General features: G+C 45.6%; 1 protein-coding gene across 10 annotated transcripts in view; it reads left to right on the plus strand.

Moving 5' to 3' along the window:
* The window catches only part of ARID1B (AT-rich interaction domain 1B), a 435,055-nt gene extending 430,134 nt beyond the window's left edge, over nucleotides 1-4,921 (plus strand). For 7 of the 10 annotated variants that reach the window (XM_038526412.1, XM_038526413.1, XM_038526417.1 and 4 more), the window contains one exon: nucleotides 1,770-4,921. In XM_038526412.1, the coding sequence (XP_038382340.1) occupies nucleotides 1,770-3,494 (1,725 nt within the window). In that variant the 3' untranslated portion in view covers nucleotides 3,495-4,921. The remainder of the gene's footprint in view (nucleotides 1-1,769) is intronic. The other 3 variants (XM_038526416.1, XM_038526418.1, XM_038526421.1) reach the window with 1 other exon arrangement.
* The last annotated feature ends 6,784 nt before the right edge of the window (nucleotides 4,922-11,705 follow it).

Below are 11,705 nucleotides of genomic sequence, written 5' to 3' on the forward strand. Positions count from 1 at the left end.
ACCCTGCTTTCTAGGGAGACCAGGCCTCTTTCTTTTAATTAAAAAGAAATGTTATATTATAGAAAATGTAGGTTATAGGGAGAGGTAGAGAGAACAGTTTAATGAACCCCCATAGCCCCATTATTTGGCTGAGATAGTTGTGAACTCAGCGCCAGGAGCGTTTCTTGGTCCATTTCCTCCATTTCTGCCTCTCCACCTTATTTTGAAGCAGTCGTGTGAAAGCCTACTACTTTTAATAAGATTAAAGCGCGCCCTTGTCCAGTGGTAGGCCTAATGTAGCTTCCAGTGTAACTGCTAGAAAAGAGAAGGGAGCAGAGGGTTAGGCAAAATGCCCAAGAGCCAACTGAGCTACGAACTTTATTTTTTTAGCTACAAACTTTTAAAGAAATACTTAGAAACAAAAATGAAGAAAGGTAATTCTCCCTACTGTGGATGAACAATTGTCTGCGGGTGAAAAAAGCCCAAACATCTAATTACCTTGCTTCTGTTGACATTGGACCAGAATCTTCCACCTTATGTTCCTTCTCATATTTAAGTCCTCATAGTAGCCCTGAAAGGCAGTTTTTCACTGGATCAGAAGTGTATTAATAAGGTTATAAACATCTCATGAAGTCTATTGTAACAGAAAATACTAAAAACTGTATATACTTCCTTTGCTCAAGTAATGACCTTTCATCCTTAGGTTAGCAGAGTGAACTACTATTGATCACACATTTTAATAACCAGAATTGCTTTAGTGACTTACCCCTTACCCCCAGGGAAAAAGTCAACTTTAAGGGGTGGGAGGGTCCAAACCCCCAGATCTTCACTTGAAAAACTGTGGGATGTGCCTTCATCCCCTAAAAACAGAGTACTTTGTGGGCAGTACTTAAGTGTCCCCTTACTTCTTAATAACAGTTCTAAATCCGCTTTCAAGAAATTGAGAGCAGGATATGACAGTATGGGTGATTTCCAAAACACCTATCATTGAAGAATCCTTCTGTACTTACCTGTCCTCTACCCACCCAGATGTGGTGGGGTGGGCATTGAGGGAGGAGAGCTGGGCAGTGGCTAATCACAGGGTTATCGGTTTTCTCGAGCCAAACATTTGCTTACGGGACACAAAACTGATTCTCAGAGTTGCTTTTGTCTTTCAGCTGCAGTTGTGAGAGCTGCAATGTAAAAGTGCATTCTACGAGACATTCTAATTCATTTATCAGGGACTAAATTGATTTGTTTTTAATTTTCTGTGTTTATGAGCTACTACATTGCTGAAATTATCTTCTCCCAAAGATATATGGAGGATGTAAATTAGAGTAACCTATGGCACCTGAGACAAAAATAACCGTAAAATCCTAACAATAATAACCATAAAAATCCAGGCAAGCAAGTCTCAGATAAAATAGCAGAAGAGAACAGACTCACTTTGGGTGAATGAGTCTATAAAATCCAGGTTCCCACTCTTCTAGTATAGAGCACCTCGTACCTAAATGAGAAGAAAAGACAATATTAAAAAATAAGAAAATAACAGTGAAGGTTTCATACTGAAGGAGTGGGAAAGTAAGCAGCAAATAGAAAGCATGGTAAACGTTGGCTTCGTTAACAATATAAAATTCAGGGAGACCTTTCTAACTCGTGTGTAGTCTCTCTTTGGCCTAGCCAACAAGGAATTAAAACATGTGAAAATTACCCTTAAAAAAAATGTGTTGGTAGCCACCAGGATTGACCCTTTTCAGTCCTTCCTGACCTGATGACATTGTACCCGCTCTTGTTCTTGTCCTTCCTTCTAGTTGTCTGGATTTCTCGAACTTTTAGTAGAGTACTTTAGGAAATGCCTAATTGACATCTTTGGAATTCTGATGGAATACGAGGTGGGAGACCCCAGCCAGAAAGCACTTGATCACAATGCAGTGAAGAGAGACGATGGCCAGTCGTCGGCTGACGATTCCGGGAAAGAGGAGGATGACACCGAGTGCGTGGACGAAGAGGACGAGGAGGATGAGGACGAGGACGAGGAGGACAGCGGGAAGCCAGAGACGGAGAGGAGCAGCGTGACTCTGGCCTCTCCCACTGCCCCCGCAGATCCAAAGGAGAAGCCCCGGCAGGCCAGTAAGTTCGACAAGCTGCCCATAAAGATAGTCAAAAAGAACAACCTGTTTGTCGTCGACCGGTCGGACAAGCTGGGTCGCGTCCAGGAGTTCAACAGTGGGCTTCTCCACTGGCAGCTCGGTGGCGGCGACACCACCGAGCACATCCAGACTCACTTTGAGAGCAAGATGGAAATCCCTCCTCGTAGGCGTCCGCCTCCTGCTCTAAGCTCCGCAGGTAGGAAGAGAGAGCAAGAAGGAAGAGGGGAGGCTGAGGAGCAGCAAGAGAAAAGCATCATCGCAACCATCGACGATGTCCTGTCTGCTCGGCCGGGGGCGCTGCCTGAAGACGCGAACCCCGGCACCCAGACGGAGAGCGGTAAGTTCCCCTTTGGGATACATCAAGCCAAAAGTCACCGGAACATCAAGCTGCTGGAGGACGAGCCAAGGAGCCGAGACGAGACTCCTCTCTGCACCATCGCGCACTGGCAGGATTCCCTGGCCAAGCGCTGTATCTGTGTGTCCAATATTGTCCGTAGCTTGTCTTTTGTGCCTGGCAACGACGCCGAGATGTCCAAACATCCAGGCTTGGTGCTGATCCTGGGGAAGCTGATTCTTCTTCACCACGAGCATCCGGAGAGGAAGCGAGCGCCGCAGACCTATGAGAAAGAGGAAGACGAGGACAAAGGGGTGGCCTGCAGCAAGGATGAGTGGTGGTGGGACTGCCTGGAGGTCTTAAGGGACAACACGTTAGTCACATTGGCCAACATTTCTGGGCAGCTAGACTTGTCTGCTTACACAGAGAGCATCTGCTTGCCGATTTTGGATGGCTTGCTGCACTGGATGGTGTGCCCGTCTGCAGAGGCACAAGACCCCTTTCCAACGGTGGGACCCAACTCTGTCCTGTCGCCACAGAGACTCGTCCTGGAGACCCTCTGTAAACTCAGTATCCAGGACAACAATGTGGACCTGATCTTGGCCACGCCTCCATTTAGTCGTCAGGAGAAATTCTATGCGACGTTAGTTAGGTACGTTGGGGATCGCAAAAACCCAGTCTGTCGAGAAATGTCCATGGCTCTCTTATCGAACCTTGCCCAAGGGGACGCACTGGCGGCAAGGGCGATAGCCGTGCAGAAAGGGAGCATTGGAAACTTGATAAGCTTCCTAGAGGATGGGGTCACCATGGCCCAGTATCAGCAGAGCCAGCATAACCTCCTGCACATGCAGCCCCCGCCTCTAGAACCACCTAGCGTGGACATGATGTGCAGGGCGGCCAAGGCTCTGCTGGCCATGGCCAGGGTGGACGAGAACCGCTCGGAATTCCTTCTGCACGAGGGCCGGTTGCTGGATATCTCGATATCAGCCGTCCTGAACTCTCTGGTGGCGTCTGTCATCTGTGATGTACTGTTTCAGATCGGGCAGTTATGACACCCGTGAGAAGGCAGCATGTGTGAGTGAAGACTAGAGGCTCCCGTATAACTGGCTGTTTTCTGTTCTTTATCCAGCGTAGGAAGAAGGAAAAGAAAATCTCTGCTCCTCTGCCCCAGTCACTATTTACCAATTGGGAATTAAAGAAATAATTAATTCGAACAGTTATGAAATTAATATTTGCTGTCTGTGTGTATAAGTACATCCTTTGGGGGGTTTTTATTTTGTTTTTGTTTTTGTTTTTTTTTAACCAAAGTTGCTGTCTAGTACATTCAAAGGTCACTTTTTGTTTTTCACAGATTTTCTTTTTAATGTTCTTTTCCATGTTGTATTGCATTTTTTTTTTTGGGAAGCAAATTGACTTTAATGAAAAAAATTGTGGCAAAAGATGCTAAGATGGGAAAATTTCACCACACTGAGGCAAAAAGGTGAAAAATTATCAACTTCTAGGCATGTTATTCTTCAGATAATGAAAAAAAAAAAACTGTATCCCATCACCCAAAGCTCTGTGCAATAGAAACTTCTAGAGATGTAGGAATAGGGGCTCAAGGAGGTGTGTCAGTCAGTAGTCAAACTATAAAATGATACTGGTTTCTCCACAGAAAAATGGTTACATGAGGCTAGGAGCAAAACCAATGTTTTTTTAAGTTAAGATTGAAAATACATACGTGACAACGATCAACGGAAACTGCTTCCTCACCACTACCGTCATGTCTGCTGTCTGTCATTTGCCTTCCACATGGCAGTTCTTCACAATTCCTTTAATCATTTTTTAAATATTTTTTTTTACTGCCTATGGGCTGTGATGTATATAGAAGTTGTACATTAAACATACCCTCATTTTTTCTTTTCTTTTCTTTTTTTTTTTTTTTTTAGTACAAAGTTTTTAGTTTCTTTTTCATGATGTGGTAACTACGAAGTGATGGTAGATTTAAATAATTTTTTATTTTTATTTTATATATTTTTTCATTAGGGCCATATCTCCAAAAAAAAAAAAAAAAAAAAAAGAAAGAAAAAATACAAAAAACAAAAACAAACAAAAAAAAAAAACCACAAAAAAAAGAGGGTAATGTACAAGTTTCTGTATGTATAAAGTCATGCTCTATTTCGGGAGAGCAGCTGATCACAATTTGCTTCATGAATCAAGGTGTGGAAATGGTTGCATATGGATTGATTTAGACTATGGTTACCAGTACAGACAAAAAAGGAAAAAATACAGCTAAAAGGAAGAAACACAACTTCAAAGATTTTTCAGTGACGAGAATCCACATTTGTATTTCAAGATAATGTAGTTTAAAAAAAAAAAAAAAGAAAAAAACTTGATGTAAATTCCTCCTTTTCCTCTGGCTTAATGAATATCATTTATTCAGTATAAAATCTTTATATGTTCCACATGTTAAGAATAAATGTACATTAAATCTTGTTAAGCACTGTGATGGGTGTTCTTGAATACTGTTTTAGTTCCTTCCAGTGGTTTCATAGTAACCAAGTTGTTCACAAGAACTAGGGGGAACCCAGCTGTGTACTAACATAGTCCTCATCACCAAACCCGGAGGTCGGGAGGGACCTTAAGGGGATCACCTGCTTTAGAGTGGGGAGCAACGGTTTGATTTTCTCAAAGTATTTAGCGAATTAGTCTTTGAAGCAATCGACTCTAAGACACTGAGGCATGAGAATGTTCGGTGTATATGGGAGATGGCTGCCAGCCCAGGAGCTCACTGGCCTGACGATGTAACACTCTGCCTTTTACTAACCTACCATCTTGATTTTAATCAGAGTTCAATCTAGTCCATGTTTTTTCTGTGTGCCTCAGAGGTATTTCGCATTTAGTTAACTCCACGTGTATAATATTTATATTGTGCAATGTTAAAAAAGAATATGTTATATTGTATGTGGTGTACATAGTGCAAAGTGATTATTTCTATTTCAGGGCATATTAATATTCTCATATTCCTTCCTACCTGGTGCACAGTAGCTTTTTAATACTAGTCACTTCTAATTTAAACTCTTTCTTCCCGGGTCCTTGACTGTTATTGTGTGACACTCAATTTCTTTGAAACTGCTGCAGAATTAAGTGGTTAGTGGACACCCTTCTGACTCTACCTCTTCACCACCCCACCAGTCCCAGCACACTCAAACACCCCAAGTCCTCTCGCCAGACCGTGGCCCAGGGTCGTGCACAGAAGAGTCAGACCAGAGCACGCAGCTGCGACCAGTGTGTGAAACGTGACTCTAGTGTCATGAGAACCCGATTTTTCTGCGAGCAGTGTCCTCATCTGTCAACCCCCACATTACTCACACAATCTTCGTACTTAATGCAGCCAAATATATGTTGAATTTAAAAAACCCATTTATAACTCTACTTTAAATACATCTGCTTGCTAAGAACAGATTTTAGTGCTCTGAGCTTCAAATACGAAGATTTGTACGAGGGAACTCGGTAGGAGTCTAACTGCTCTCTTACAGAGCATGAATACAAGGTGTATACAGACTCTGAAGTCATCTAATACCCCGATTCTTTTGTCATTCAAAAAAGTAAAATCATTACAAAAGACTGTTGTTGTCATGGTTTGAGTTGTAATCAATACCTAGAGTCTGACCATTGAGCAACAAGTTTTTACATACTGATATGCAATGTAACCTCTAGAATAATCCAGGAAGACTTTAGCATCCTTTCTACATTCACCCCAGAATCAAGACTGCAGAAGCCCATGAAGAATTTACAGCCTGCCTGAGATCATCCTGCCTACAAACTGAGTTACTGCTTTGTCCTAAAAATTAGTTGGTTTTTTTTCCCCTAAGAGGCTTTTCAGAAATTTACAGGATGCCCGTACTTTAAATGTGTACAAAAAGAAAAAAAAAAAAAAAAAAAGATAAAAATAAAGGTGCAAAGAAAGTTTAGTATTTTGGAATGGTGCTATAAAGTTGAATCTGTTGGTATTTGAGTGCATTTTTTTAATGTCACATAAGAGGTATTGGGTGGCATGTGCTCAGAAATAACTATTTGAATGTTTTGTCTGAGGTTGAGAGTGGTAGAGAATCTGTTTTTATTGGCAAAGGTGGCCTATTCAGAAACTAGTTATGCTGTTTTTGAAAAGTTAGAATAGAGCATGGTTTTCTAAGGGCGGGTGGGTATGAGCAGTTGGATGATACAGTGTAAGCTATTAACTACCTCTTTTATGGAAAGAATATGGCCTTTGCCCTGAAATCCATCCATTTAAAAACTGCTGGAAATCTTTCCTTCCCTGTCAAACCCTGAGGACCAATTCCCATTATCTGTTCACCTGCAAGGAAGCAGAGAAGGTATTATAACTGAGCCCAAAGTGACGCCCCAAACAACCCGGTTTCTTCTCACTGAGTTGCGTTTCACTTCTTTATCGGAGAGCTCGAAGCCCAGCCGCCCCACAGCCCCGCCCTCCCCGCCACCCCATCAGCATCACACCGGGGGGACCTCCTGGCCAGCCCAGAGCCGTCTCCGGTGTCGGTACCCGAGCTGCCAGGCTGTCTCCTTATTCACCAGCTCGGCAGAGGTGTCGGGCGCCCGCTGCGTGCCCGGCTCTGTTCTAGGCTCCGAGGAGTCCCTCGTGATCCGAGACCCTGTTTCCAATCGCGTGATAGTTTTGGGTCAGACACGTACAGGGACAGTCTTCCGAATGGGGTGCTTACGTGCTGAGAGCACGTAGTGCATTTCGGTTGACCCAAAACCAAAGGAAGGCTCTGGCTGTTAGCCCCTCAGAGTGCGGCCGGAAGAGCTGGACCGAGGAGCGAGGAGCCGGGAGCCAAGGCGCAGCGTCGGGCTCGGGACCCAGTGACGCCTGGCCGCTTGGTAGGGCCGCGGAAATGCAGGAATCCTCGGAAACTGCAGGACGACCCTCTGTAAGTCCCACAGAGCCCCCCGCCCCTCTCCGTGTCCGTGTGTCCGTGTCCGGCCCCCGCTGGTGTGCCCGGGGCCTCTCAAATGCCACAGCCCGATTACCAAGTTAATTCACTTTGGGATTTAAACATAAATGCTGAGGGGGAGCTGGGGTGGGGGGTCCATCCAATGAGTTTTTCCTGAGTCTGATTTCAGGGGCTTGAAGTTTTACCCCAGCTTTTTCAAAGTACAGTCAGAAAAGGAAGCGATCTCAAAACAAAACAAAACAAAACAAACCCGCCAGAGACTCCTGACCTAGTCTCCTCTTGGCCATCTGTAATCCATATTACCGCAGCAAAAACTGAGAAATCCTGCAAAAAAGAAGCCTGTGTATCCCAAACATTTCCTGACTTCATTAATCTTGGACCCTTTTTTCTTCCCCCTGTGACGTTGCTGCAGAGCTTCAGTAGATAATCCGCACTAGCCCGAGACCCTGCCTCCCTTCTAAGCCACGTCGCTTGCTTGTCCAGAGTCCGTTATTCCCTAACCTCAAACTGAGTCGTCCTCATTGAGAGGACCTCTCTGTGACCTTGAACCAAGGTACTTAAATTCTTTGAGCCTGTTTCCTGATCCATAATACGGGGGTGATGCTGACCTCTGGATGGGCGAGGATTACAGGAGATAATTATGCAAAGACCTGGTAACCTGTGTGATCACTGTGTAGTCCTCCTGCGCATGCGCTTGCTCACACACACACACACACACACACACACACACACACACGCTCTGCCTTTGGTGGGTACCTTCAGGCAGGTTTCACAGAAATTTAAAATCTTGCCTAAGAGAATATCTTCTCTGGTTTTCCTAACCAGCCACACAGTTTCGTGTTACTTTTTTGGTTTTAGTTTTCTAGAATAAGCCATAGAGCCTTGGTCACTTGACTGCCTGTGTCTGGTGGGCAAGGTGATGATGCTGAATTTCTCTCACGCAGCTTGGTTTGGGGACTTGGGCATCCAGAGGTGGGGGAAGACCTCCCCTTTAGCTTCACGGGCCTGGGGAGGCGTATTTGGAATACAGCCGTGCCCTGGGCTCGCCCTTTCGTGCCCTCCTCGAAGGGAACAGTGGCTAGGAACATCTTTCAAGGCTCATGTGGCAGGTGGCCAACCCCAGTGTTTGATTTTGCTGTTCCTTTGCATCGGGTGTACAGAGCAGAGAGCTCTGCCGGAGAAAGGAGCTCTAATCTTCACACTCAGCTGGACACGGGCCATGTTCCCATGGGCTACCAAAAAGGAATTCAGGACGCCCTGCATTTCCATGCAGGCTTAAGGTCAGGTAAATCCATGAACCTTGAGCTTTGATCTTCCACGTAGATTTGGTATTTAGGTGGCCGAAGATCTGTATGCTCCAAGTACGCACGTAGATTTTTCCAAAGACTTAAGAAACCTAAACTTGGATTCAGCCCCTTGAAGATATCCTTGTCCAAACAAAAGCAGTTTCTTAAGGCAAAAAACCGGCAGCATTTATAACACCGCTTCCTAGCAAGTGGTAATTATTTCACATTCGGATGTTTTTTTTGCGCTTGAAGGAATTTCATGGCTATTAGTTGTCTTCACAGAAGCCTTGGTATAGAACATTATAACATCCTTTCTCTAGAAACAGAAGCCTAGGCTGACACGCAAAGTGGCTGGAACCAAACTGAGACCTCCCCTTTCCAAGAACGTATATTTGCCTAAGAAATGTTTCCAGCTCTATGCAAAATCCAGAGGATCCGAGGACTTCTAAAGCAGAAGCCATGGTGTACGTTGGTCACAGATGAGAGGGGGCGAGGGGTCTCTTGTAAAACATCATCTAGATGTGATGTCATATGCTCACTTTACGTCTGTGCTTCTATTAAAGGGAACATAGTCCAAATTTACAACAAAATCTGGAAAGTCTGGGCAGTGCTCTGTCCTGTACAAGAGACTCCTCCAAGAGTCTCTCCTTAAGCGGCCTTCTCAAGAGCTTCATCTGTTTGTGTCGTGTTGAGACACAGATGTAACTGTCACCTGGTCCCTGGTGTAAGCACCCCGGGGTACAGTTCTGTCCTCCCAGGCTTTCTCGGGCCTCCATCCTCATCCCCATGCCCAAGGGCGTGGTGAATTCCCACAGGGAACTCAAGATTACATCCCTACTGGACACGAGGCCCGCTACCAGAGACCGAGATCCCCAGAAGATGTCAGACTTCCTGCCTTTCTGGACCTTCAGGTAGACTGCAAAACTTGTACTGGAATTTAAATGTCTTCAGAAAGTTGGGCCCATGGGCTTTCATGGATGACACTTGATGAGAAATTGGAATTAACCAAACCCCGGGTAGCTTTGAAAATTGAAACTCCTCATCACCCAGGGAAGGGGCCTGTCCGGTAGGAATTGGCATGCCGTTCAGCCCTGTTTTCTCCAATGCTCTTGGACGCTTCGCTAGCTTGGCGGCTGTGAGAACATTCTCTCTAACAAATGACCTCTTCGGTGCCCCTGTCAGACAACATTTTGGCTCTTAATTTCATAATCTGTTCTGTTTCCCTTTGCATTCACCCATTGTGACTCAGAAGACACCTGAGGAGTAAAAGGGGACATATGGGGATGACACCAGTTGCATATGTTTGGATCATGGCTTTAAAAATGCTGGTCTCATACAAGAGGCTATTTGTTCCCACGGGGAAAAAAAGTGACACGGTATCTTCTACACATTGAAGATGAATACACTTTTAGCATGATAAAAAAAAAATTACCCATAAGTGCAATGCTTGTTTTGTTGGTTCAGTGTATCTTTCACCAAATGGTGTGAACATATGGCCAGTGCTTCTCTTGGCCATAAGATCTGAAGGGAGAAGACTCCTGATGGCGAGAAGCCACAGTGATTTATCGAGATGAGTCGCAATTCCAGAGGGAGCTTCGAGTGAAGGCCTCTCTCAGCCAACTTCTCATGTGCAGACCCTTCTCCCCCATTTAACATTTGATGTCTGCTTTGGTGGGTAGATTGGGATGCATCTGGAAAAAAAAATTGGTTTTGTTAATTAGTGGAATCTCATCGTGGTGGGCCTTGTTTTCAAAAATTAAATTTGATATTAGTTTGGGGGCTCAGAGCACTGAGCAATCAAACCTTGATATGAACTGGCATCTCTTCCCATCCACTCCGAATCTGTCTTTAAGGGCCGTTGTTAAATGGTGAGATTTTTAAGTGCCTGTAAATCATTTTCACAGTCTCATGCTCGTCTGGGGTATTGAACTTACATTTTTGGAGAACATTCCTCAAAGCCTCCTGTCTGGCATCTCTTATGGAGGTGGGGGTGAGAAGTCTGTTGTTTGCGATTTGCTCAAAAGCACATGGGAAACCCCACTTAGGTGGAGCCCCGCCGAGAGATTTCTCAGCTCTCCCATCATCCCTGGGAGAGACCTGCTCTCCTGACTCAGCAGACAAGCCCCTGCTTCCCCTCGCCGGCCCTCGTCACCTCCAGAACAGACAGCTTCTGACCCTCCCGCCCCTGTACCTGTCATGGGGGAGAAAGACCCAGGCTTTCAGGGGACGAGGTTTCTGGTGTTCTCTCATGACCAGTCTAGGGACCCTAACTCCTGGTTTGCTCCACGCCTGGTCTGTGTGGTTCCCATCAGCATAACGGTGGGCAAAGCCCAAGCCCACAGTCTACCATACGATAGGCATCAAATAAACCATGGCAATCTCATTCTGAAAACATCGTCACCTGCCTAATTGGGGCCACACACGTCAGCAGGTAAGGACCATTCAGTCCGATGCATGTTGCAGGGGATACAGGAGAGGAACCCGGCCCAGGTTGGAGGGGGCAACCTGGGAAGCCTTCCTGTAGGAGATGGCATGAGTTCAAATGAGGCTAAGAAACGGAGAAGTCGTTCTTCCCCAGGAATAGTGCCCATCCTATGGGAGATGAGAGTTATGAAAGATCTCTGGGCATTCAGGGACCAAAAAGAAATCCAGAATTGTTCCATTGCAGGTTTCGAGGCGGTCTGAGGGAGGAGCTGGGGTGGGGTGCCACGAGGAGACTGGGGAGTTAAGCAAGGACGAGACCACAGGAGTCCTGCATCCCCCTGGAAAAGCGGGCCTTGGCAGGTCCCTGAAAGACTTGAACAGTAGTGAGACCCTCCGTGACAACTAGTTGGGAACCAGAGGAGTGAAACCAGCGGTGGAAAATCATCAGGACTTCACAGTGTCCAGCAAGGGGCGCTGAGGGCCAAGTGAGGCCCAAGTGGCTGTCGGCTAAGGAGGGTGAGCAGCCTTTGGAACATGGGACAGACCCTGGGATGTTGGGGACATGGGGCCTGGTGATTGTACAGTCAGAGGAAGGGGACGG

The sequence above is a fragment of the Canis lupus genome, chromosome 1 (genome assembly GCF_011100685.1).
Source record: "Canis lupus familiaris isolate Mischka breed German Shepherd chromosome 1, alternate assembly UU_Cfam_GSD_1.0, whole genome shotgun sequence".
Lineage (NCBI taxonomy): Eukaryota > Metazoa > Chordata > Mammalia > Carnivora > Canidae > Canis > Canis lupus.